Raw genomic sequence first — 27,213 nt, 5'->3', positions numbered from 1 at the left:
TGGAAAAATTATAAACTACAAAAATATGCTAATTTGGTAAAACAATTAACATAATTAAACTTGATAAAAAAATTTATTTTGAGTATTTTATTTTATGCAAAAAACTTATTTTGATTTTGGTGAGACGGGTTGGCATTAATCCCATATAAGGAGTTAAGTGGTATTGTTTTTTTTTTTAAACATTTTTAGATGTGTACCAAGAGAAAAATGTATTACTAGATTATAAATATACTACACGGGTTAAAAGTTTGAAAACATTAAAAAATCATGTATTTTGAATACTTATATAAAATATCTATAAAATTTTATATTTTAAAAATTAATAAAATAATAATAAAATAATAAATAAATATAATAGAAATTTTAAATTTTAAAAATTAAAAATATTGTCCCGTGGTGTACCACGGTTTAAATACTAGTTATAGTTAAAAGAGGAGTACGTTTAGTAAAATGTCTGAAATGTTGGCTTTATTTACAGCAATTGCCACTCAATTATGATATCAGAACTCAATTAATTGAAATTGAAAAGGGTATAATTGAGTTATCATAAAAACATTAATAAGATCCAATTAAGAGACTAGGATCCGCGTATTTTTTTGTTGGATTATTACTAAAATCGAAATCATGTTCGAGATTGTGGCCACCGAAGCTGACAAATCGCCGGGTGGAGCTCCGCCACGATAATGCTTAAACAGATAAATGTTCTATTTTGTTGTCAAAAGTCAGTTCAATCTAATATGAAATTGGTGAAAAAAAATATATTTAAAACTGTTGGTCATAATTATGGTTTTTAGAAGCTCATGTGGAGAGGATGACTTTAAAGTTACCATTCTATACTTTATTCATATAATTGGAAAAAAAAAAAAACATAACGAATAAGTTGCTTTCGAACTTCCGACCTATATGCCCTCAAATCAACGGACTAAGATATACTATTGGTCCTTTTTTCAAAACATGATATATAAACCAACAAGTAAAACCTATATTATTTTGTTTAAAATGATGATATTATTATAAATTTCCTTTTATAATCTAATAAATTTTGTAAGGAATTAATTTCAAGAACCTAGACAAGTTTACAACAAGAATTAATTATTAAAAAAATCTAAACAAGGTCAACAAATGGAAACAAATTGTAAGCGGGAAAAAAAATATTACTCTTGGAAATCCTAAATTGACATGCTCTAATATAAGATCATGATTTAAAGAGAGTTTTTTTTTCTCAGTTTTTTTTGTTCAAATCATTCTTTAACTTATTTCCAAAAAGATACTTACACTACATCTAAAAGAAATTAGAGTCCCATAAAAAAAATTATCAATAAAAATTTAAAATATTCTAAACATTTTTAAGTTCCAAAAAAAAATTTTAATATTCAGCAGGTCATATGATGGAGTGAGTTAGAGTTTATATAATGAAAGTTGTTACGTCAATCTGCTCCCTTCCCATCACACACAAACCCGAAACTCAAAAATGTATTAGAACTTTCTAATATAGAATAAAATATATTATATGAAATTAACTTGTGTATAACAATTACAATGATATAATAGTCATAGTTCACACTCGGAAATTTAACAAATAACAACCAAGTTTATTTTCATCTAACCTCTTACTTTATTTTACAATAGTACAAACTGAAGTATTATAATTTAAATAATATATTTATAAATACACACAGAATATAGAGTAATTAGATGCAAAAACAAATGATGTCGGTACAAAATAAAAAAATGATCTCGCGGTGTACTGCAGATTAAATCCTAATCACTTAACACTATTTTTACAAGTCATTTAGTAGAATTTGGGAATAAACCAATGATGGTTAAGAAAAAATATGATTAAAAATAATTTTTGTTGAATAATTATATGATTAATTCGCAAAATATTACATTCAGTCAAGTAATGATTTCGAAAACTGAAAAAAAGATAAGAAATTAAACTAATTTGTTTAATGTCAACTAAAAATATAATTAAAATACAATTAATTTTTTAAATTTTTCATATGTGAATTACAATAGTTTGTATTTAGTCTTCCACAACAAAAACATGTTGGATTCCAATAGTATAACAATTGCTCCTATTGTGTTTGTGTTTCATATAACCACCACACACCACTTTCAAAGACAAACATCTCACTATATTTCAGAATTTTGATTGGATTTTAATTCTTGTTTCTAAAAAACTGATTTTCAATTAATTTTAATCAATTTATGTTAGTAAATTGTAAATTTCAAACACCATTAATTGAGAATATTTAAATCTAGTGAACTATTATTGGTTAATAGTTATTGGACATGATTTAGTGTGAATACATAATGCATTTATACTTAAAATATTAAATATTTTTTAATTAGTGTGAAAGTTTACAAAATCAAACTTTTTGAAACAGAGAGATTATTAGTGTTAACTGTTATCATCCCCAATGAATGTCAAACTAATATTAGTCTTTGTGTTTTTTCAATTGGTATCATTGAGTTTGATGTACAAATGTTGACCTGCTTCGGCGTAAGCTTAAACATCCACGAGGTCTTTGCTCCAAGTCACACAGTTTGATGATGAAGTGCCATTTTGATAGATAATCATTATATAAGTTGTGCAGTGGTAGTCATTGATACACATATGACGACAACTTTTCCTTTCGTATGAGGAATATATTTTTGCATCCATTGTATCGCTCAGCGGGTTTTTTCTAAAACATCTTCTCGTGATGATGCACTTACACGTGTTCCCGTCGCAGTAACTGTTGGTGCCGCAATAGTTATACTGGTCACATTTTGTAATTGGTGCACTCCATTGAGAGATTCGTTCTTGTGATGTTATATCCCACGTAAACCACACCACTTTAAAACACAAACATCTCACTATATTTCAGAATTTTTATTGGATTTTATTGTTTCTAAAAAAACTGATTTTCAATGAATATTAATCAATTTATGTTAGTAAATTGTAAATTTCAAACACCATTAGCTGAGCATATTTAAATTTAGTGAACTATTATTGGTTAATAGTTATTGAACATGATTTAGTATGAATACATAATGTATTTATACTTCATCATTAAATGTTTTTTAATTAGTGTGAAATTTTACAAAATTAAACTTTTTGAAACGGAAAAATTATTCGTCTTATCATCCCCAATGAATGTCAAACTAATATTAGTCTTTGTGTTTTTTCAATTGGTATCATTGAGTTTGATGTACAAATGTTGACTTGCTTCAGCGTAAGCTTAAACATCCACGAGGTCTTTGCTCCAAGTCATACAGTTTGATGATGAAGTGCCATTTTGATAGATAATCATTATATAAGTTGTGCAGTGGTAGTCATTGATACACATATGACGACAACTTTTCCTTTCGTATGAAGAATATATTTTTGCATCCATTGTATCGCTCAGCGGGTTTTTTTCTAAAACATCTTCTTGTGATGATGCACTTACACGTGTTCCCGTCGCAGTAACTGTTGGTGCTGCAATAGTTATATTGGTCACATTTTGTAATTGGTGCACCCCATTGAGAGATTCGTTCGTATGATGTTATATCCCACGTAAACCACACCACTTTAAAAAACAAACATCTCACTATATTTCAAAATTTTTATTGGATTTTATTGTTTCTAAAAAAACTGATTTTCAATGAATATTAATCAATTTATGTTAGTAAATTGTAAATTTCAAACACCATTAATTGAGAATATTTAAATTTAATGAACTATTATTGGTTAATAATTATTGAACATGATTCAGTATGAATACATAATACATTTATACTTAAACATTAAATGTTTTTTAATTAGTGTGAAATTTTACAAAATCAAACTTTTTAAAACGGAAAAATTATTCGTTTTATCATCTCCAATGAAGATCAAAGTAATATTAGTCCTTGTGATTTTTCAGTTGGTATCCGGAAAATACCAAGTTCTCCAGAATTAGTATTAAATTTTGTATTCGAAAACAATCTCATACATATGCTGCGATTATGAATAAATTGTAGATCGATAGAACATATGATACATACATATATATATATATATATATATATATATATATATTACATTATAACTTAAACTTAGACCTAATTTTGTATATACTGATATACATGATAAAATTGTTATGTCTAATCAATATGTTCATTAGGTATGTTATTCGTGTTCTTAAGAGTTTGAAGTTCACTTAATAAGGAAACAAAATCACTCCCCATTGCCCTGTTCTCATACCACTGATCTGCACACAACAGAGTTAAACCGCAGGTTTTGTAAATGTGTGTTTGTTGGTTCGTGCTTTTATGGGTTCGATTCCACCTAGCGGTACTCTTTTCTTCTTCTTCTTCTTTTTTTTTTTTTTTTTTTTTTTTCTATTTTCCACTTAATTAAAAAAAATCTAACCCAGAAAAGATAAATCCAACGCATTAAAAAAAAAAAACGAATTCAAAGGTGCACCCATCATCTACCTAGTACGTATAGATTACGATATTATCTCATACCCGGTCAACAAATCAAACCTATTTAGCATAATTTATTAACTAAACTAATCAAAGGATCTCTAATAAAAATCGACCGATGCATAAACTATATAATGAACCTAACTTTTAATCCCTCGAGATAAGGAAACCGTGTCTTTACCACCAATTCTCTTATATTCTTTCCCACTTTTTCTACCCTAATTTTTGTATTAGTTGGAACCTCCCAACGTAATCTTCTTTTTCTCCATTTGTTTTTTCCTTTCAATTTCAATTTCATGTTTTGCTGTTCTCCATTCATCAACCAGCTGTCCTTTTCTCAAATATACCCCTCCACAATCTTTCACTTTCCTAAATTACCCTCAAACTTTTCATCATTTACCATATCATCTCCTTCTTCGTAAGCGGTTTTAATGCACGAAGTATATGATTCCTTTGCATCTTTCACATTTAACCTCGAATCTTTTTTAGGAATCTCTGATTCACAAGTTCGATGTATACCCCCAAAGAATCTCTTAAACTTTCCAAAGTGTGATCCTTTGAATCTTTTCTCATTATGCAGCTCCCAAATCAACCTTGATAAATCATTTTAAGGAATCAAATTCACTCTCATTTTCACTTTGGTTCCAAACCTCCGTCATCCTCCTCTCATAACGTGTTTTCAGGTCAATTAGTTTGAATTTTCTCTTCCAATTTCATATTTTTCAAAGTCCACTAAAAAAGCCAAAAATACTCCAAAGTTGAACGTAACGGTCAGTGTAAGTTATGTTCTTCTCCTCATTGTACGAAACCTGAAAAAAAAAAAAAAAAAAGATCAAACGTTCACAAAAAAATAAACCAAATAAATAAAGAAATCGAAAACACATACCTGACACGAACGAACAACACATACCTGGAAATTATAACGAAACACGCATTAACGGGGATATACACGAACGCGACGACGGTTAACGGCAAACGGAACGGGTCAACGGCGAACGGAGAACGTTGACTTGACGGAACACAGTGAAGGCAACGAACGATGAAGAGAAGAAAAATTGCAAATATTGGGGATCCAAAACACAACATTTGCAACTAAGTCCTTTTCCAGATTTTAATTACCCAATTCGTCACTATACTATTTTCCAAATTTTTAGAATTCTAGATTCGACTTTGCGAAATTTCTTTTTTTTTTTAGTCTGCTTCATTAAGCAATATCTGTATGTACAATCATCATCTCATCCTTCTCAACCCAACTAAACAAAAACGGTGTCGTTTCCCTTCACCGTTTTACAATTCTCGCACCCCGGTTATAACTCAGCTCCGATTTTGACTCGGTCCGGTATGACTCAGCTCCTTCACGGCAGATCTGAGATTTTTCCCCTCGCCGCGGATCTTGACGGATCCCAAAAGCTCATCCAGAAACGATAATTTTTTTCCTGTGGCCGATTTCAAAAAACAAGGAACAAACCTGAAAACAACCAGAGATTTTCTTTTTAATGAGCTTCTTCTGCTTTCGACATAGAGGCGAGTCTGCTACGACGAGGCTCATACGCAGCTCGTCTCTTGAGCTGATGAGACGACGGTCTAATCAACGTAGTCAAAGCTCTCCTCACCCATTCACCTTCAACGCCACCAATTCTCACCAGCGAATTCGTCATAGCAGATCTACGCATATTCAAACTATTCGTAGGATACGCCGCTGCGCCTTGACCGTGCGGATTCGCTACGTTCTTGTGTAGACTACACCGGAACGAACCAGGATGCGTAGTCGGAGAACACATACATCTCCTCCTCGAATCCGGAATCTTATGATGATGATGGTGATTGGTAGGCTTGTTAGAAGACACGGCGATAGATCGATTCGGAGATATAGATCTGCTGTTGTCGATCGAGTAACGAAACGATTGCGTCATCGGAGCTGATGCGAAGAGATTCACACGCGTCGGAGAAGCAGATCTGTGGTGGTTATGGTTGTTGTGATGATTGTGGCTGCTGAAAAACGCTGTTGACGGAGACGAGAAACTCGAGCTTGTGGATGAAGCGAAGCCTGAAGAACCGTTTGAGTAAACGCCGCAGAATCGTCCCGACGGTGATTTGGATCGGAGCGCAGGTCCGTTTGATCTGGTGGTGGTTCTAGAAGATGTAATCGCCATTGTTAAAAAGAAGCTTCGAGAAGAAGATTTGAAGAAGAAGGCTCTCTTTTTTTTTAAGTGTCCCCTAAGGGTGATTGGTTCGGCAAACCTAGCGAGTCTCAGAAGGAGAATATATAGCTAGAGGAGATGAGTGGCAGTTTAATGTAATTATCGAGAAAGTGGATGACCTTTTCCGTGTTTTTATTGTGTTGTGTGGTTAAGTTGACTTAACCATGGTTAAGTGAGAGATGGGTTTGGGGATCTCAACTTGACGTATTGAAAAGAATCGGATTCTGATCTAACGGCTGTGAATGTGTCTAAGGGAAGTGCTTTTGTGGGCATTTGTAATGGCTGCCACGTAAGCGGGTTCGAGAAACGGTCAGCTTTTGATTTACGAAAGTACCCTGACGTAGATGTGAATAATTACGGGATTGCCATTTTCTCTCTAATTCTATTTTGTTAATTGGTTTTGGTTGATAATGTAGAACAATATTAAACCAGAATACGTTTTATACTCAACTATAGATTTTACTAATTTTGATTGTTTTCTCTGTTTCAAATTAATTATCGTTTAAATTTTTTCACACAAACTGAAAAAACAACTAAATTTTTTATTTTATGCTTTTTAAAATATTATCTAATTTTTTATTATTTAAAACATTAAAATAGTTATGATAAAATTAGAAAATTTTACCAAATATCTACATTAAAAATCTAAAAAGATAACTATTATGATACAAAAACAAAATTCTAAAAAAAAAAGCTAAATTTTAAAATAAGGACTAGTAGTGTTCTTTTTATGATCAGACTTACTAATAAATCTTTCACGTTTATAAATATTGAGAGTGAATTTTGTCTATTTTAAGATAGTCAAGTCAATTATTAAATGATATGTATGTTATTAATTATTAGGTATAAATATTTATTTTAGTTCTTGTGATATGTTTTACGGAAATTAAGTGTCAGATCGAATGCAATTTTATAAATCGACTGTAAAATATTATCATAAATAACTAGATTAGATCCGTGCTAGAGCACAAGTTGAAATCTTTTTATTTATATTATAATTTTAAAATAAAATATATTTTATATAATTAATTTATATGACGGTTTAACATTGTAATCTGAGAAACGATTGTATTTTTTATTTTTTGGTATGAATATGAGAGATGTATTTTGGTGAATGGAGATCTGAATGATTTATATTAAAAACTTGGAATGGTGTTAGGTAAGATATTATTTTCAACTGCACAACAAAATTTTAGAAATCACGATTAAGTGTCATTAATTGCCAAGACTTTATTCTTTTTTACGATTAACAGTATATTTTTATGTCTAACAATATATGGAATAAACAAAATTTTATATTAAGAAGATTCTTTGGTATATTATTAAGTATATTCATATAGCCCACATATTGACCAATTAAATCTATAACCTTTTATTTGTAACCAACCTATATTTAATCTATAACCTATTTTGTAACCAACTTATAAAAATTATATAGTCTATTAAAAAAGGTTGTGTACTTCCGTTTTTATTGATATTGTAGTTTTTATATAAAATATAATTTTTATGTGAATGTTTTTAAAAGTTGTTGTGAATAAAAGTTAGGAACCGGGTTGAAATTTAAGATATGGATTAAAAGTGATTGTTTTTAAAAGTTATTGTGAATAATATTAATTTTTGAGATTTTGTTGCCTATATATGGTTAATTATATATTCTATGGAGATTTTTTTTTTTTTTTTTGGAATATCCTTTTCTAAGAGAATGTGAAATCGAGATTTAACTAATGGTTACAACCCATATAACCTATAACCTATCAAATAATCAAATAATTAATCTTATAACTCATATTATATAGTCTACATAAAAAGGTCGTGTACTTCCGTTTTATTATATAGAGGATTTGAAATACATGGCATAATATCTAAAATTTTAATTGGAATCAGACTAAATATAGAATATCATTCATCCAAGGACATAGAATTTCAAAGTCAGTTAGAGTTAAAATTCTCACCAAATTTGGAGAAGCAAATCAAGTTTTGCATAAAGATAAACTAAAACCAAAACATACAATTTGATAGCGGAATAAATATAGTTATATTTTTAGGTTAATCACAAAAGTAGGGTTTTGTAATGCATGTTTAAATTGAATAAGCTTATAGGTGTTAATTAGGACTTAGGATCATTTGGGGCAATTGAGCTTTCTAAATCCGTCCATAATTTTAACATATATAAAACTTAGAAAATGCTAATTGACAGTCTACATATATAACAAAAAGGCTCTTTTTGGTGTCATTTTATTTTTCTACGGTCAAAATATACAGACGAATATGAATAATTGATAATTTGTTAGTGCCATAAACTCATCAAAAAGAATATTCAAACCTATGTAATTTTAAATAATCCGGCTATTTAGAACTGAAAACTTATTAATCGGTCTTCATAATAGTGCTGTCGACTTCTTTTTCTTTTTTGTCTGAGAAGGCCGACGAACCATTAACGTGTTTACATGTATAACTATAACTTTATAATTTTGTTTGTCTAACGTATATAACTGTTTTGTTGTCAACGTAGGACCCCTAACATACAACAACAGAAAAATACCAAAAAAAAAAACAAGAATATGCAGTTTATTAATTAATTGGTAAAAAGATGGCACAGTCTATATTCAAATACAGTAAAAAAGTATATGTATAATGTATCATCGGCAGAAAAAAAATAACAAAAACCAAAGATGTATCATATGTGACTATCATCAAATTATGGTCATTCGTATTTGTGTGAGATCAAATTCCATTGTGAATTTGTGACTAATCACGTACGGTTACCCAAATTGTATAGTAATAATATATGGAGTTGACAATGCGATACGTGGAAGTGGTCATCACAAACTTGAGCAACAATACTTTTCCTCGCTCTTACTTAAAACTTAAAAGACTTACAAATTAACTTCCAACGCATGAAGTTTCCGCAGCCATATATGTGTAGGATTTTGCTGACTTTAAAGTTTGAACATAAACTTTTGTTTTAATAGAAATAATTTTTTCGTAACATATATTTTTTTTGTTTGGATTTTCAAATCTATTAAAATCATAAAACTAATAACATTTTTTTAAGTATCGAAAATAAAGTAGAAAAATCAACAAATATATGAAAAAAGGAAAAGTTTTGTTCACAAGAGAGAATTGACCATTTGTAAATTAATCAAAACAGTAATTATAAAATAATATTATTATTCTTATTTGAAAGAAATCCGTGATCAAATTTTGTCTTTAAACTATCTTTATATAACCACTATCTTCTCCTTTGAGAGGTCTTCTTGAATCTTCGAAGAATTTTTAGCCATTCCAATCAATGCTAAATCCGGTAAGCAGCAAAAAAGTGTACATATTCGTTCACTATATTATTGGATCCAAAAGATACACTTTTTTCTAATATATTCAAATATCTTAATTTTTCTAGAGTACGAACATTTAATGCATCTCTAGACATTATATCGATAATTTCTTGAATACACAAAGATTCATCAGCACTTAATAATCCCGTCTTCCTAAACAAATCATCTAGTTATCTTGTAAAAGAAATGGATTTGAATAGCATTTTGAAAAGAAGAAAAAAACCCTATAATCAAATATATATCCACTTTAATACTCCTTTTTACGAATGTTCTGTTTATATTTAAATTACTTTCACTATTGTATGCAATTTCTTGTGAAAATAATCTTCTATGTTACAAAATTGCACCCTTCTTGCCCCAGTTATTAAAATACCTCTAAAAATTAAACTTAATCCTTATAAATTATGGATCGTATATTTTTAATAATAATGTGAAATAGAGAGGGATGAGCACATAAATGCACATGGACATGGTGGTGATTAATGATAATGTTCCCGGCTGTGAGGGAGCGTGACTTGACTTCAACACAATTATGTGTCAGCCTGTCAGATTTTGAGTCGCAGTCTTCATACCAAAATCTATGGGAAAGTGAATCCATTTACACTGTTTGATCAAAAAAAAAAAAAATGTGAATCAATTTACACTCAGACCTTGAATGAAGAAAGCATGTAATGCATAGCAGATCAAGTGGTTCAAGCAGATTAAGCAGAATAAAAGTAGATCAAAAATTTGGCAGTTCAAATGCATATGAAGGGTGAACAGCATCAAAAAAGCTGTAGATCAGATCTGCACATATTTCTCCTGCATTTCTCACAAAAAAACAAAAAAATATGAACTGCATAATAATTTTTAAAAATAAAAAATTTGATTTTTTCAGCATCAAAAAGTGCTTTCTAAATTTGATTTTTTCTTTTTTTAACTTCTAGGGTTTTCTTTCTTCAATGGAATTCGTTTTTATTTACTCATCGTTCTATTTTTGTCAATCCAGATAGATTGATTATGTTCGATTCGTTTGATTGAGGAGGAGGCTACTAAGATCTCTCGCTGATGGGTTTTATTGAGCAGAGGAGGGTACTAATATAAGATCTTCTAGGGTTTGTTTTCATCCCTTGTCACTCTGTTTTCTCTGTTTGTTTTTAACGATTTTGTTTGTTTGTTTGTTTGTTTCTCTAATTAGCGATCTCTCTATGTTTGTAATTGCAAGCAAGCTTTGTCATAATCTTGTCAAAGTATGAATCACAATATGGAGTACTGCGGTAAGTATTGCAGCCATGCGACTTGCTTATTATTCTTATCTCTTTGTCTCTAGTTTAACTTTGTTCTCCATGTTTTTGTGTGTTGCATCAGCCTCGCAAGGACTAGCAGACAGAAAGGCATCAGTAGAGATGATGATGATGACTTGATCAAGCGCAAGGCGCCCCCATTCATGGTTTCTGGTATGAAGATTTGTTATTTTTCCTGTGTTGCTTATGTTTTCCCTCCTCACTTTCTCATAAGGCCTCTTGTTTTTTCTTTGTTTTTTCATCCCAGATAGGTTTCTTGCCATGATCTCTTCTCACTTTGATGGTTGCTGCAGTAGCACTTGGGATAAAAACAGGCACAGAGGTTTGTCACAGGTAACTTTTCACTTGATATGAGTTTTTATTTTTATTTTGATTATGACTCTTTAGTGTTGTTCTGATGCTTTCTTCTCCTCTGCAGCTGCTCTCCGTGACTACAAATCGTCTCTCCAAAACTTGAATGATGAAGCACAGCTGTTAGGTGGTTTATCTATTCTCTCCTTTTCATTATTGGTCCATATATAATTATAATCGAAATTATAATTTCTCTTATAGGTTCCTTCGGATGGAGTGCTAATATATGGCCACTCTCTTGCCCTTGATGACACTAGCATGACTGGAGAGATCAAAATCGTGTGTCTTTCTTTATCTTTTTTTTTCTATCATAGTGATTTTGTTTACTTTCTCTTCCCGCTTTGGTATAGCTCCTAACAGTCAACTTCCCTTATCTTGCTAGGTTAACAAAGACTCTAACAAGGACCCATTCCTAATGTCTGGCTATAAATTTGCAGATGGAAATGGTATGATGTGGCGAACCTATCGGTGATTGGTTGTTGTGTTCTCTCTGTTACGCATCTACTAACTCTGCTCCTTCTTCTTCTTCCTCTGATTTTTGTTTTATTTACTTACTCGTTTCTTCGTCTTCTGTCTTCTTCGCAGGTGTTTTTTTTTTGAAGCTTATAATATGTGATCCAGTTATGGCTTTTGACTCTCAAGTCTCAACTTCTACTTCGAGGGTTTGTTTTCTACTTCGAGGATGAATTGAGGAGGAGGCTACTAAGATCTTCTAGGGTTTGATTCATCCTTGTCACTCTGTTTTCTCTGTTTGTTTTTAACGGTTTTGTTTGTAAAAAAAATCCTCATTCTTGTAAGTACAAAACATACATCACCTTCTCTTCTCAACAGGATCGTTGATGAATTAGCAAGATATGGTGCCAAGTGATGATCGGAGGAGTTGCAAGCTGTTTTTTTCCATGGTTATTTCATTGTAAGTTAACTCTCTTGTTCTCTCTTGCTTCTTCTCACTTGGAGTAAAACAGAGACATATTCAGAGATCCTAATGGAAGTTATAAGATTCTCTGAATTCTGAGGTTTCTGTTCACTTATTCTGATTCTTGGATGGCTTTTTTTTATTTTTTGCAGTTACTGTACGTGGCCTCGCATCTTCTGCTTCATGCCAAGGTTTGGCTTACCTCTGTTGAAGTTAGGGTTTTTATCTTGTAGGCTTGGCTTGATCACTGTTTAATCTCGGTTCTGACTTTGTAAGGATGTTAGTTTTCTCTTCATCTTTCTTTTGATTTAGCTTTTCGTAGATTCGCTTTGTTATGATTTCTTCTTATTCTATGATTTCAGGTTTTCGACATCTGATTCAAAAGGAGTTAATGGGCGGGCTTTGAGGAATCAGAATTAAAGGTTGGTTTACTTGGTACTAATAAACCTTGTTTTGCTTAGTTAGGGTTTACTTACTACATATGACTTTGTGTTTTGTTTTTTTGCAGATTGAATCATTCCATACCTTTTGCTACCGTAGATGCCGAGGAGCAATCTGGTGCTCATAGTGCTGAAGTACAGAGCTTTGGTGCATATTTACTACTCAGATTGAATTTTGTATTTGGTTCTTAAAGCTTCTTACTAAAGTCGCTGATGAGTAGTACTCTCTGAGCTTTACTTTCTTATTATGTTTGTAGTGATGGATCTTCGAATTACAACACGCTTCTAGATCCTCTAAATGGAAAGCGATTGTCATCATCTCAGGTCGGGTCCCCAGTTCAAGTCTCCTGATTATAATGGGTTCTTAACGCTACTCTAAAACACAAGAGCTACGTACGGTAAGAGATTTTCTTTTACATTTTGATAAACACATCTCTATTATCCTGGTTCATCGTTATCAGTTTCAATCTTAATTGTCTCTTAATCTTTCTTTTGAGTTAGCTTTTCATTGGTTCTTTTGCTTTATTATGACTTCTTCTTGTTCTGTGATTTTAGGTTTTCAACAGCTGATTCAAATGGAGTTAATGGATCAATGTCGATTCTCAGGTTTGGTTTATTTTCAGTTTCTTAAACATTCTGGTTTTTTGCTTGATTGATCTTATCTCACCATTTTGCAGGTTCTTACTGTTTTTGTTTGCAAAGAAACCTGGGATAGCATATCACGCGAAGGCTCACACACTAGTTTTGTCTCTTCTGTGGTATTTGTTCTTCTACTGTAAGTTCTTCTTTTTTTATGTTTCTTCTGAGTTCTCTCACCGTTTGATAAATTAATTGGTATCATCAACTCAACTGTTCGTCTTCTAGTTAAATTTCCTCTCTGACGTCTCTATTTATTTTACTGCAGGATTCAGATTGTTTTTGTTTTTGTGTTTCCAACGGGACATGTGGAAGACCAGCAGCACATCGTCCACACACACACTCAGTAGGGTTTCGTTTCTTCTGTGGTATTTTGTATCATTCTACTGTAAGCTCTTAATTTTATTACTTTATGTTTATTCTGAGTTCTCACCGTTTGATTGGTAGTATCTTACTCTTTATCTTATGCCCTGAATCGAATTGTTATTGTTCACCGAAATTGGATCTTGGGCTCTGTGTTATTTTTTACTTGCCTCCTCAAAATTGTGCATATCACTCACTGTGTTTTTTCCGCTGTCTTCTCTCTGCAATTGCTTGCTGGTAAGTGGTAAGAAGGTTACTGTACTGCTACGTGACAGTCCTCAGAGGTATGGTTAAGATTTTTAAAAACGTTTTAGCATCATGTTATGGTTTTCTTATAACATAATTATTCAACACCGCTTGGTTATGAGTGATCTTTTTTTTTTTTTTCTTGTTACAGGTGCATCCGTATTATATGTAGTAGCTAGCTACTGGGAACAAGAACTCTAAACGAGAAGCTATCATGGTTCCTGGACGAGGGTGGTGAAGGCACAATTCAAAAATGTTGGAGCTGATTGCCATCTATGCTCTACCCATTAAGTAGGTAACTCCCACTATATACTTTGCTTTAAGTTGTGTTTTGATTTACTACCCACATGATTACGGATTGCTCTCTGTTCATGTTCATGTTTTGCTTTTGCTCTCTCTCTCTCTTTATTCACGACTCCTCAGCTCTACATATTTGGTTATGTTTTTTAAGCTCTTCATTCTACTTTTAATGTTTCTTTGGAGTTCTCACCGTTTGTTAAATTTAATAGGTTATTTCAGTCTTATGTTTAAAATTTTGTGCTTATTACTCACTGTTTGATCCTTTAAATTCTTGAGGTAGGTATACAGTTAGAATTCATCCCTCTGGCTTATGGTATACACTTACAGGCCAAACCAAAGGTATTTACTCATGAGGAAGTTTCTAGCGTTTTTAAGCCTCCCAAGAGAACCTTGTTGCAGTACTTTTCATTATTGCTGTGTATGATCTCTGAGCATTACTGTCTAATATCAGGCTGAAGCAACAAATGCCAAAACTCGGAGACAAAGTCTAGATTCAAAAGCAAAATCCATGCAAGGACCCTTCCCAAAAGACTCTTTATACAAAGTAATATGATGTGGCAGTCCTCATTTCAAGAACCTTATAGAGTGTATTTAACAGTCTTCTGTCAATGTATTTGTATAGAGTGTATAGATAATAAACGTGAGGATGATGTTATTACCATACTTATATACCAATCATAAGATTTTTTCCTAGGAGTTATGTTATTGTTTTTTTGTATATATCTGTCTTACACACTAGAAAAATCATTACAATCAGTTTTAAGACTTACATATTCAAGATAAATCAAGAACCTACAAGACCATATGGGTTTCTTTTAGAGTCCATGAGAGACGAAAGATTCAGTGAAGGTCAAGAGAGCAATGGAACTGGACTCAGGAGAATCAGCTGTTTCACCTGAGATTACAAGACCTGGATAAACTTCTCGAGCTTATACAATGTCAAGTAAGTTATCAGGAAGCTGAGCCACACTGTCCAAGAATTTAACTATGCTGTACATATTCGGTCTGATGGCTGCTACCGGATGTGAACAGAGTAAGCCGAGTTTCAGAATAAGTGCTGCTTGCTCCTCAACATACTCATCTCCAATCTTATGATCAAGAACCTGCATGATATCTCCATTCTCCCAACACTCTGACACCCAATCAGTAAGTACCATCTCGCTTTGCGTGGCAATATAGGTTTTCTCCCGCAAGCAATCTCTAGCATCACTACACCGAGTGCAAATACATCTGAACTTGTACTTGCCTTTCCTGTTCTTGAGAGCTCAGGTGAAATATACCCAAGTGTACCTTCAAATCAACAACATTGTTTTGTTTGTAAACAATTTGTGTTCATATGTACGTATGCGTTCATAGCTTGTGTACGTATGCGTTCATATGTACGTACATGTTTATATGTACGTACACGTTCGATTTTAGGTTTAATGAACCCAAAATTACCATAATATCCTCGTCTTCTACCTCTAACATACGACTGAAAACCCTAATTTTCCCTGCCTTACTTTATTTTTTCACGACTTATGTCTATTTTTTTGTTTCACTTGTGGGGTTTTTACTCAACTATTATAGATTTTTATCTCAACATCTGATTTCTAAATTAAAAACCTATAAAAAGTGAGTTATATAGATTTTCGAACAGATATCTAGCTCTTCCATGGATGAACCCAGAGGAAAGATTAACGAAACAGAGTAGGAAAAAGACGTTTGCTCCGGCCGAAAAACAGAATACGATTGATGAATCTGCTACAAACGTTATTACATGAACACCATAGATCGGAAGAACAACAAACGTGTTTAGATCTACCTCCAATAAGTCTATCGCAACGCTAGACTGTCTTTGACAGCTCAAACAAATTCGTGTTATTCTGGTAAGACTTTACAGCTGTCAAAAATGCTTACTAAATCTACCACGGACAAGAAACCTACCATCACACTCCGAAAACTATTTCAAAAAAACAAACAAGTATACCGAAAATATCTGAAACGAGAGAAAGCTGTCGAATAAATCTGTCGCAACAGGCCATTAGTCTACCATAAATATCTTTTGGGTCATATTGACTGTTGAAGGTGTACATCAGATATTTTTGGTACACTTAGTTTTTGATACACATATACGTCCACCGATAAGTGTACCAACACTACAACTAAGTGTACCATCTACGTCGACGGCAAAGTGTACCAGCACTACAACTAAGTGTACCAAAAATATCTGACGTACACCTTTAATCAGTCCACGTGTATAAATCTACCATCAAAGGATCGGTAGACTTAGTCCCAACTTCCAATGTTTTTTTTTTTTTCTAATGGTATTAGCCGTAATTACGTTTTTTCCCAACACTAGTTTCAGAGGTAGTATAGGTACAATGGGTTAGTCTAGTAATAACAAATAATTGTATGTTACTTTTGTAATAAGGAAGCTTTTATGCAATATTCTAGTAACTCACCCATTAAAAAATGTTTACAATCTACAACGGAAAAATGATATTTTTCTTTTGGTGATAGGAAATTGATATTTTTGTCACCATTAAAGAAACAAAAGGCTCTAAAAATATAATAAATCTAAGGGAAAAAAGTGTATTACAAAATATCAAGAATCGTTGAATTTGAAAACCTTTACCCGTTTTTATATTATTATAAGTAATGATTTTTCATAATCATCTTATTTAATATTGTTTTTAGGCTTTCCAAACAATCTAGATATACATTTTTTGAGACATTTAGCAAATAAATCTTAGAATTGCTACTTATTTACAAGGAATACCATTATCACTAAATTTTAAATTGAAAATTAAAACTAATATTTTGGCCTAAACAAAAATTCCTAAATCTCCTTAATCAATAAATAGCTAATTACAATATCTAATTAAATTAATTACAATATCTTCAATTAATTCTTTACTATCCTTATAACCAAATACAATAAAAAGATTTTGTTTGAAATATAAAATAACATTTTGTAATTAAAATTACGATTTTCCTATAATCTTTGTTTGATTTATTTAGTTTACTTGCTTTAAATCATCGTAAAATACATAAAATTAATGTAACTATACTTTTTTGCATTTTTGTTATTTGGATTTTGAAAAAAATGCATGTCTTACTTAAGCAAGGAAGAAAAATTGTGTCTGTGTATGTACCGAGATGAGTTTGTATATTAATAAAAACTGAAAATTATATCTTTAATTGTTAGTAAATCATCAGTTCATTATTTTGTTAACACCATCGACTTAGAATATTAAGCATATCTAATCTAAGTTTATTAAATTGCTAAAATAAACAAGTAGTACTAGGTTATATCACGGGTTATATTCTGAATTTAACAATTTAAATTGGTAAACCTAAATTTTTAAACCGGTAAACCTAAATAATATATAGATATAAGAGATATAAATTTAAATTTTATAAAACAGTAGTCATATATATATATATATATATTTAATCTACTAAAATTTTCTATTTTTATTTTATTTTTAGAAATATAATCTCGCGGTGTACCGCGGGTTAAAATCTAGTCTTTTGTAAAAATAAATTAGAAACAAAATGTTGTCTTTAGATGATACTAGTATGATAGTTTACCAAAAAAAAAGATGATAGTATGATACTGTTTGATCTGGGTTAAATAAACAGTAAACTGTAACATCAGTTTGATGGACTCGATGGAATTTTTTGGTGGAATAGCTGAAAACATTGCAAACGTATATTAATCATATACTAATTTGTTAATTAAAAAAACATCAGTTTTCTAGATTTGAGGTTATTAGTTTTTTTTTTTTTTCCACAAAGATTAACTTTATTAATTTAACAATTGTCTTTACATAGAGCTTCTAAGAGCCAAACTGGTTTTACTACAGAATTAACGTAAAAATTATTGTCAATACAACCATTCTTAGCCAATACATGAGCCACATTATTACATTCTCTCTTGACAAAGTTAAAAGAAATATTGTTCAAACGTGATGCCCACAGGTCAATATCTTTCAATAAATTGCGTAAAGAACCATTTGGCTGTCGTTTATGCACCATGTTAATCAATACTTCACAGTCTCCTTCAAAGATTATTGAATGATAATCTCTGATCCAAGCTTGTTGCAAAGATATAAGGAGACCTTTTGTTTCAGCTTCTAAAGCTGATCCTGCATATATTTTTGAGGCACCCCACATCAGCGATTCTCCTTGATGATTCCTGAAAATCCATCCACATGTACCCTGTTTCGCCTGATCATTATACCCTGCATCAAAATTGCATTTTATAAACGGATAGGTTGATGGCTTCCAAAGTTGTATGTTGTGACCGGCGTTGTGTGCTGACTCCTTAGGTTGTATAGTTTTAATCCATTCTTTCGTTTCCGATTTGGCCATAAGAACAGTTTTGGTTACACTTTCGCGGTAGTTATTAAAGACGATGTTATTCCGTGCCTTCCAGATTCGCCACAGAAGGAAAAAAGGTAGTAGGGAATCAAACGAGTTTGTTGTCTTAGCTGATAGTGATATGATGTTAGATATCATCTCCTCAACGGAAGCCGGTAGTTGGTTAATATTCAAAAGTGTTGTACTTGACATCCGCCATGTCATAACTGCGAAGGACATGAGAATAAGGCATGGTGATCTGTTTCGTCTGTCTGTTTGCATCTTGGACATTTTGATTCAATATTCATACGTTTCTTGCGTAATCTTGTGGTTACTGGTAAAGTTTTCGTAATAATTCGCCAAAGGAAGTGTTTTATTTTTGGTAGGATCTTCAATCTCCAGATTCTATTTTTGAGCTCTGCCGATCCATGTGGTGTTAAAGGTATGTCTCCAGGATCAAAAGGGTAATGAGTGAGAAACCAATATCCCGTTTTGACAGTATATTGACCCGATCTTGAGTAGTTCCATATAAGTTCATCCATGTCTTTAGCCAGAGATAGATGAATGTTTTGGATCGAATTATGCTCTGTTTCTGGAATGAAAATCTTTAGTTTTTCTTTGTCCCAGGTCTGAATATCGCCACTAGTTGAGATCAGCTTTTCAAGGAGTAACGTAGTGTGAGGGTTTAATGTTTGTACTGGTCTCGGAGGATCAGAATCGAAAATATTATCAATACCAAGTCGTATGTTCTTCCCATCTCCCACTATATACCGTGATCCTTTCTTAATAAGATCCAACCCTATCAATATAGATGACCAACCGTAGGATTGATTTTTCCGAGCACAAGCATCTAATATTGTATCATCTCTATAATATCTATTCTTCATAACTCTTGCAAATAGCGAATTGGGATATTGTATTAAGCGCCATGCTTGCTTAGCCAGAAGAGCATCATTGAACTTTGCTAGATCTTTGAAGCCCAAACCTCCTTCCTGTTTTGAAACCTTTAGTTTTTTCCAAGCTATCCATGGTATACCCCTTTGATTTGCCGATTTTTCCCACCAAAAGTTCATTAACAGTGCTTCTATCTCAGAAGTAATTCCCAATGGTAGCTTAAAACATGACATAGCATAAACAGGCATTGAAAGCGCAACTGACTTTAACATGATTTCTTTACCTGCTGGTGATAATTTACTTGCAGTCCAGCTACAAGTTCTTTTTTGAACTCTGTCAACAATATATGTAAACATCTCCTTTTTCTTCCGTCCAAACTGCTCCGGTAATCCAAGATATTTACCGCCACCACCATGGTTTGGGATATCAAGATTCGCATCAGACGAGTTTGAGTTGTCCCAAAGACTCTACTACCGAACGTAATCATTGACTTAGCTGTATTTATTTTTTGTCCAGAGTAATACTCATATATATCAAAGACATCTTTTAAAGCTTGACAGTTTTTCCTATTAGCCTTGCAAAAGAAGAGACAATCATCCGCAAACTGTAGGTGTGTGATGCTTGGAGCACCATTACCAATTCGTATGCCGCATATGTCTCCTTCTTGTTCCCTCGATGAAATTAAATGACTTAATATATCGGAACAAAGAATAAATAGATAGGGTGATAAAGGATCACCCTGTCTTATGCCTCGAGTTGGTTTAATATGTCCATATGGAGCACCGTTGATCAATACCGAATAGTTCACTGTTTTCACAACCTCCATTATCCAGCTTATCCACACATCGCTGAATCCAAATATCCTCAAAGTTGTTTCAATGAAGTTCCATTCAACCCGATCGTATGCTTTGCTAACATCTGTTTTTACCGCCATATAGGTTTGTGATGTGTCTGCATTTTATAGGGTTTTAACTATAGTTTTTAGGTTTGTTTTGAGTCTTTTCCTAGGTCCAAGTGTGCTTTTAGAGTCCTTTTAGTCCTTTGTGAGTCTTTACAGGTTATAGGTGACTTTGGAAGGAATCTGAGCGTTTTGGAAATGAAAACATGCATCTGGAGCTAATTGGTTGAAGACTGATTCGGGCTAGTAAGCAGATGGAGTAAAAGAAAAAAAACGTTCCGGATCGACTGATCCTTTCGAGATCGACCATTCCCGTCCCCGACGCAACTTTTCCTTATTTGTTTTAAACCGACTTTTTAGGGATTTATTTTACTATTTAACCACGGGGCTCGACCCCTAGAGACATACTTTTACTCTACGCCGTTTTTGAGCACTTGTAAGCTGGGGAGAAGATCTCTTATCTTTTCTAACCCTTTGGAGAAGAATTCTGAACCCTAATATCTCTTTTTGCAATTCAAACATGCTTTCTTCATATTTGATTTGTGATTGTTTCTGTTCGATGTCTGAGTAGTCTTACTGTTGGGTTTCGGGTTTCAAAGGGGGCTTTATGATACATTGATTTAGGTTGTTAGATTTGGGATTGATCTGTTGTGTTCTTCATCTATTGTTGTTCTTATTGCTTAAACTAGATTAGCTACCTAGTTTATGATCTTAGGTTTAATTCATCTAGGCATCAAAAGTGTTGTTGAATTACTTGAAAGAACATAGGTGAGCAAGGTGATCCTCAGCCAACGACAGTTGAAGTTGGGGCACCTTATGAACAAATCAAACTTGAACTTATTGCTTGCTAGGATTGTTTAGATTCAAACGACGGTTTAGGATTCATTCAATTCCTTGCATAGAAAACTAATGCTGCGACAGTAGGTTAGTTTTATATTTGAGATTTGAGTTCAAGAGCGGTTCCTAAAGCTATCCCAATCCATCACCCAATTTCGTGATCATAACCCTTGATTGATTCCCTGCGCCCAATACTTTCTCTTAAATTTACAAACTCTCATTATTTTCTGTTTTAATTCTGTTACTTGCAAAACAAACTTCTTCTTTGCTTTAGCTATACTCGGTCTCTATAATTTCATAGTGTATCGTTTGGTCTCTGTGGAATCGACCCTGAAGTGCTACGACAACACCACTAGATCATGGTTGAGTGTGCTTTGGGTTATTGACTTTACTCAAGATCAATTTGGCGCCGTTGCCGGGGACCAAAACGTTGCCTTTGAAATTTTAGATTCACGTTTAGTCTAAGGTTTCTTTATTTTTAGTTACTAACGAGTTCTTGCAATTTTATTTCTTGCTTTCAGGTGTATGCATACAAGGAGCAGCAAGAAAACTGATCTACGCATACTAGGGAACAAGGAATTAGCACAGCTCGAACGCGAGAACCGGAAAGCGAAATCACAGACCAATTCTATGGCTGACGGAGAGAACACAGGGGTTAATCCACCCAACCCTCAGCTTGGTATCGTCCAACAACAGCAGAGGCAGAACCAGCAAGAGCATGTTGTGCCAAACCCACCAGCGAGACCAGCCACCTTGAGGGATGAAGATGCCCAGAACAGGCTGTTTGCGAATCGATCAGCGATTCAACCTCCCGCTCCTGCTAGGCAAGACTATGAGATTAAGCATAGTCTAATCAATCTGGTTCAGAACCGCGTTTTCCACGGGTTGCCATCGGAGAGTCCTCTTGATCACATTGAAGCTTTCGAAAGACTGACCAGTACGACGAGGTCCAATGGTGTACCATACGACTATCTGATGCTGACTCTGTTCCAGTTTTCCTTGGCGGATAAAGCACTTAGGTGGCTGAACCTTTTAGATGCTGGATCACTCACCACTTGGGCGCAATGTAGAGCAGCCTTCCTGAATCACTTCTACACCAAGTCACGATCAGCCAAACTGCGAAGCAAGATCACTACATTCTCGCAAGGAGGCATGGAGTCGTTCTGTGAAGCATGGGAAAGGTTCAAGGAGTATCTCCGAGACTGTCCCCATCATGGATACACCCAAGAAAATCTAATGAACATCTTCTATGGGGGAATTGAACAGAAGTACCAGATGGCTTTAGATACGGCCAGCAAGGGAGATTTCTCTACCAACACTGCAAACGAAGCCAATGCACTGATAGAAAACCTCGCAGCCAGCAACAGCAATCACGGCACAGACTATGACCGTACGGTTAGGGTAAATTCTGTCGATACTGATGCCATTAAAGACCTCACAGCGAAGGTAAATCTCCTACTGAAAAGGGATCACCAAGGTGTTAACTCGTGTGAGGAACAAACTGGGGGGTATGCAGACTTCGGAGCTGAGACATACCAAGAATGTGCGGAGGAGGTGAACTATATAGGAGGACAAGGAAACTTCCAAAATCGAGGTTTTAACCAAAATTTTAGGAACCACCCTAATCTGTCCTACAGGAGCAATAATGTCGAGAATCCTCAGGATCAGGTCTACCCACCGCGTTCTCAGCAGAGCAACGTTGCACAGGGCTTCCAGAACAAGGGGACATGATTTGGAGGGTCGAATTTCCAACAAAAACCTCAAGTCAACAACTTCGCGCAAGGGTATCAACCAGTCGCACCGCAGGCAGCAGTCTCGCAGGAGAGCAAACTGGAACAAATGATGCATGCTCTGATGGAGAACCAGAAGAAAAACGCTACTGACATGACTGGCAAGATGGACAGTATGTACTTTGAGCTAAATGGGAGGATCGAGTCGTTGAATTCTCACATGAGAGTGTTGGAGAATCAGGTGGCACAGTCCGCAGCAAGGGTCAAGGCGCCTCCAGGGACACTTCCAGGGAAGAACGAGGCTAATCCGAAGGAATATGTAAATGTCATCGCCCTTCGAAGCGGAAAAGAGCTTCCTGAACCGCAACGGAGAGCAGGGAATGACCGATCCAATGTCGGGACCAGCCGATCCGAAATTCGAAATCAAGAAAACAACCCTGACACCGTTCTCAACAACACCCCCGAAGATGCTGCGATACATGATTCAACGATTACCGAAGAAGAGCAACCCAGCAGATCCCAACAACCCTATGCACCCAGGCTACCTTTCCCTACTCGCCGCAAGTCAAAAATTCAGGAGCGAGAATATGAGAAGCTGAAATCAGTGGTAGGAGAGCTTCAGGTTAGACTCCCTTTCATCGAAGCAGTAAGGATGGTTCCATCTCTTAAGAAGTATATGAAAGAAATTCTAACCGACAAGCTCAGTCTGGAGAAAGGAGTGATGTACCTCACACAAGAGTGTAGTTCTATGCTCCAAAATCGAATGCCTGAAAAGTGTGGGGATCCTGGACCATTTACCTTGCCTTGCACGATAGGAGACCTCAAGTTCAGCAAATGCCTCTGCGATCTAGGAGCAAGTGTGAGCCTGATGCCACTCAGCGTTGCGACGCGACTTGGCCTCTACACCTTCAAACCGACCCAAGTCACTCTTGTACTAGCTGATCGTTCCACTCGACGCCCAGAAGGAGTGCTGGAAAACCTACCAGTGCAAATTGGGAACTGCTACATTCCTACTGATTTCATAGTTCTTAAGCTTGACGAGGAATCCCAAGAACCGATCCTACTTGGAAGACCTTTCTTGGCCACGGCTGGTGCGATGATAAACGTCAAGGAAGGGAAGATTGATCTACACATGGATGATCTGATTTTGAGATTCAACTTGGAGAAAGCAGCTAAGAAACCTACGATTGACGGTCAAACCTTCTGGGTTGACACAATAGGCGAAATAGCTGATGAGATCTATGATGAAGTGTGTACGATCATCTGGCTGTAGCACTCACCAAGACGGCACCAGAGCTGGGATATCTCTCTGAGGAGACTGAGAACTTGGCCAGAACACTCGATGCTGCAGCAATCCTAAAACATGAGGTTCTATTCATCAATCTGCAACCTGGACTGACTGATCCGGAAATTGGACTGACCGATCCGACTTCTCCTGTGGAAGCATCCGATAAAGACGACGGATTGACCATTCCGAGCTACAGATCAGCTGATCCCGAACTTTGCCCTGGGACAAAATCAAATCAGGAGGATTGGAGTGAACTCAAAGGTCCAAAGTTGGACTTAAAGCCACTCCCAGAAGGGCTAAGGTACGCGTATCTCGGACCTAATTCCACATATCCAGTTATCATTAACTCTAACCTAAACAATGTTGAAACCGCACTCTTGCTCTGCGAGTTAAGAAAATATAGGAAGGCTTTGGGCTATTCCTTAGATGACATTTCAGGTATATCACCGGAGTTGTGCTCACATCAGATTCACCTCGAAGATCCATCTAAATCTTCCATTGAACACCAAAGGAGGCTGAATCTGAACCTCAAGGAAGTGGTGAAGAAAGAGATCCTCAAACTGTTGGGAGCCGGAGTTATTTTCCCAATCTCTGACAGCACTTGGGTGAGCCCAGTCCATGTAGTGCCAAAGAAAGGAGGGGTGACAGTAGTTGCAAACTAGAAAAACGAGTTGATTCCCACCAGGACAGTAACAGGGCATCGCATGTGTATCGACTACCGCAAACTCAATGCAGCCACAAGGAAGGACCACTTCCCTCTTCAATTCATTGACCAAATGCTTGAGCGTCTAGCGAACCACCCTTACTACTGCTTTTTGGACGGTTACTCTGGTTTCTTCCAAATTCCGATTCACCCGGATGATCAGGAGAAGACCACTTTCACTTGTCCATATGGCACATTCGCTTACAGACGAATGCCTTTTGGGTTGTGCAATGCCCCCGCCACCTTCCAGCGCTGCATGATGTCAATCTTCTCCGACTTGATTGAGGAAATTATGGAAGTCTTTATGGATGATTTTTCGGTGTATGGCTCATCCTTCTCCTCCTGTTTATCCAATTTGTGCAAAGTGCTTGAACGCTGTGTGGATAAACACCTTGTGCTGAATTGGGAAAAATGCCATTTCATGGTCACCAATGGGATTGTTCTTGGTCATCGAATTTCTGAGAGAGGGATAGAGGTCGACAAAGCCAAGATAGAGGTCATGTCCAGTCTACAACCTCCGAAAACAGTTAAAGACATACGCAGTTTCCTTGGCCACGCGGGGTTTTATCGAAGGTTCATAAAAGATTTCTCCAAGATTGCCAGACCACTCACCCAGCTGCTGTGCAAGGACATCCCTTTTGAGTTTACTGCAGATTGTTTGGAGCCTTTCCTAACAATCAAACAAGCACTGATCTCGGCTCCAATAGTACAACCACCCGATTGGGATCTGCCATTCGAAGTTATGTGCGATGCAAGTGATTTTGCTGTGGGAGCAGTCCTGGGACAACGTAATGATGGTAAGTTGCATGTTGTTTATTACGCTAGCAGGACACTTGATGGAACACAAACCAAGTACGCCACAACAGAAAAGGAATTACTCGCCATAGTCTTTGCTTTTGAGAAATTCAGATCCTATCTGGTTGGATCCAAGGTTATTGTGCACACAGATCACGCCGCATTGCGCTACTTGTTAACTAAGAAAGATGCTAAACCGAGACTGCTGCGATGGATACTACTACTGCAGGAGTTCGATCTTGAGATAAGAGACAAGAAGGGGATTGAGAATGGGGTTGCAGACCACCTTTCTAGGTTGAGAATCGATGAAGAAATCCCCATAGATGACCGACTCCCTGAGGAGAATGTGTATGTGGTTGCGGCCTTCCTCGACTGCTACAAGGAGAAAGCTGATGTTAAGGTACTTCAACAAACAGTTAATGATTCGCCATGGTATGCCGATATCGCAAACTATTTGTGTGTTGCAGAAGAACCTCCAAATTTCAATGGGTATGCTAAGAAAAAGTTCCTTAGAGATGTGCAACGCTACTTCTGGGATGAGCCCTTTCTCTACAAACATTGTGCTGATGGCCTCTACAGGAGATGTGTTCCAGAATCAGAGGTACAAGGAATTCTTTTTCACTGCCACGGTTCAACCTACGCGGGACACTTTGCAACCTTCAAAACCGCGACAAAAGTGCTTCAAGCAGGCCTCTGGTGGCCTACTTTATTCCGTGATGCACACGACTTTGTCTCCCGCTGCGACTCTTGCCAACGACGTGGGAACATCAGCAAACGGAATAAATGCCACAAAACTTTATCTTGGAAATCGAGGTGTTCGATTGTTGGGGAATCGACTTCATGGGGCCTTTTCCACCCTCTTATGGCAATCTCTACATACTTGTTGCAGTGGATTACGTTTCCAAATGGGTTGAAGCTGTCGCAAGCCCTACTAATGATTCAAAGGTGGTTCTCAAGATGTTCAAGCACATAATTTTTCCACGATTTGGTGTTCCTAGAGTGGTAATAAGCGATGGGGGCACTCACTTTATCAACAAGCTTTTTGCAAACCTTTTGCGAAAACATGGCGTGACACACAAGGTCTCTACCCATTACCACCCACAGACCAGTGGACAAGTCGAGATTTCTAATCGAGAAATCAAGAGCATCTTGGAGAAAACAGTCAACTCAACCAGAAAGGATTGGTCCTTGAAACTCGATGAAGCATTATGGG

The 27,213-nt window shown here is 35.3% G+C and overlaps 2 protein-coding genes and 1 non-coding gene across 3 annotated transcripts; all 3 read right to left on the bottom strand.

Moving 5' to 3' along the window:
• Nucleotides 1-5,606: 5,606 nt before the first annotated feature.
• Nucleotides 5,607-6,685, bottom strand: LOC104771006 (uncharacterized). The gene has a single exon (XM_010495479.3). The coding sequence runs from the start codon at nt 6,588-6,590 to the stop codon at nt 5,931-5,933; it is 660 nt and encodes a 219-aa protein (XP_010493781.1). The 5' UTR covers nt 6,591-6,685; the 3' UTR covers nt 5,607-5,930.
• Nucleotides 6,686-18,306: 11,621 nt separating this feature from the next.
• Nucleotides 18,307-19,080, bottom strand: LOC147918952 (uncharacterized). Its single transcript, XM_087503797.1, has one exon. The coding sequence runs from the start codon at nt 19,078-19,080 to the stop codon at nt 18,307-18,309; it is 774 nt and encodes a 257-aa protein (XP_087359923.1).
• Nucleotides 19,081-22,597: 3,517 nt separating this feature from the next.
• On the bottom strand, nt 22,598-22,704 carry LOC147918951 (small nucleolar RNA R71). The gene has a single exon (XR_015594288.1). It is a non-coding gene; the product is annotated as a small nucleolar RNA R71 (small nucleolar RNA).
• Nucleotides 22,705-27,213: the final 4,509 nt, after the last annotated feature.

This window comes from Camelina sativa, chromosome 20 (genome assembly GCF_030686135.1).
Source record: "Camelina sativa cultivar CO46 ecotype springtype chromosome 20, ASM3068613v1".
NCBI classification, from domain to species: Eukaryota; Viridiplantae; Streptophyta; class Magnoliopsida; order Brassicales; family Brassicaceae; genus Camelina; species Camelina sativa.
The sequence above is the reverse complement of the archived record's forward strand: the minus strand, read 5'-3'. Positions and strand labels throughout refer to the sequence as shown.

Bases quoted from the DNA above. Each gene is read 5' to 3' on its own strand.
- LOC104771006 (XM_010495479.3), bottom strand. From the start codon at position 6,590: ATGGCGATTACATCTTCTAGAACCACCACCAGATCAAACGGACCTGCG.
- LOC147918952 (XM_087503797.1), bottom strand. From the start codon at position 19,080: ATGACATGGCGGATGTCAAGTACAACACTTTTGAATATTAACCAACTA.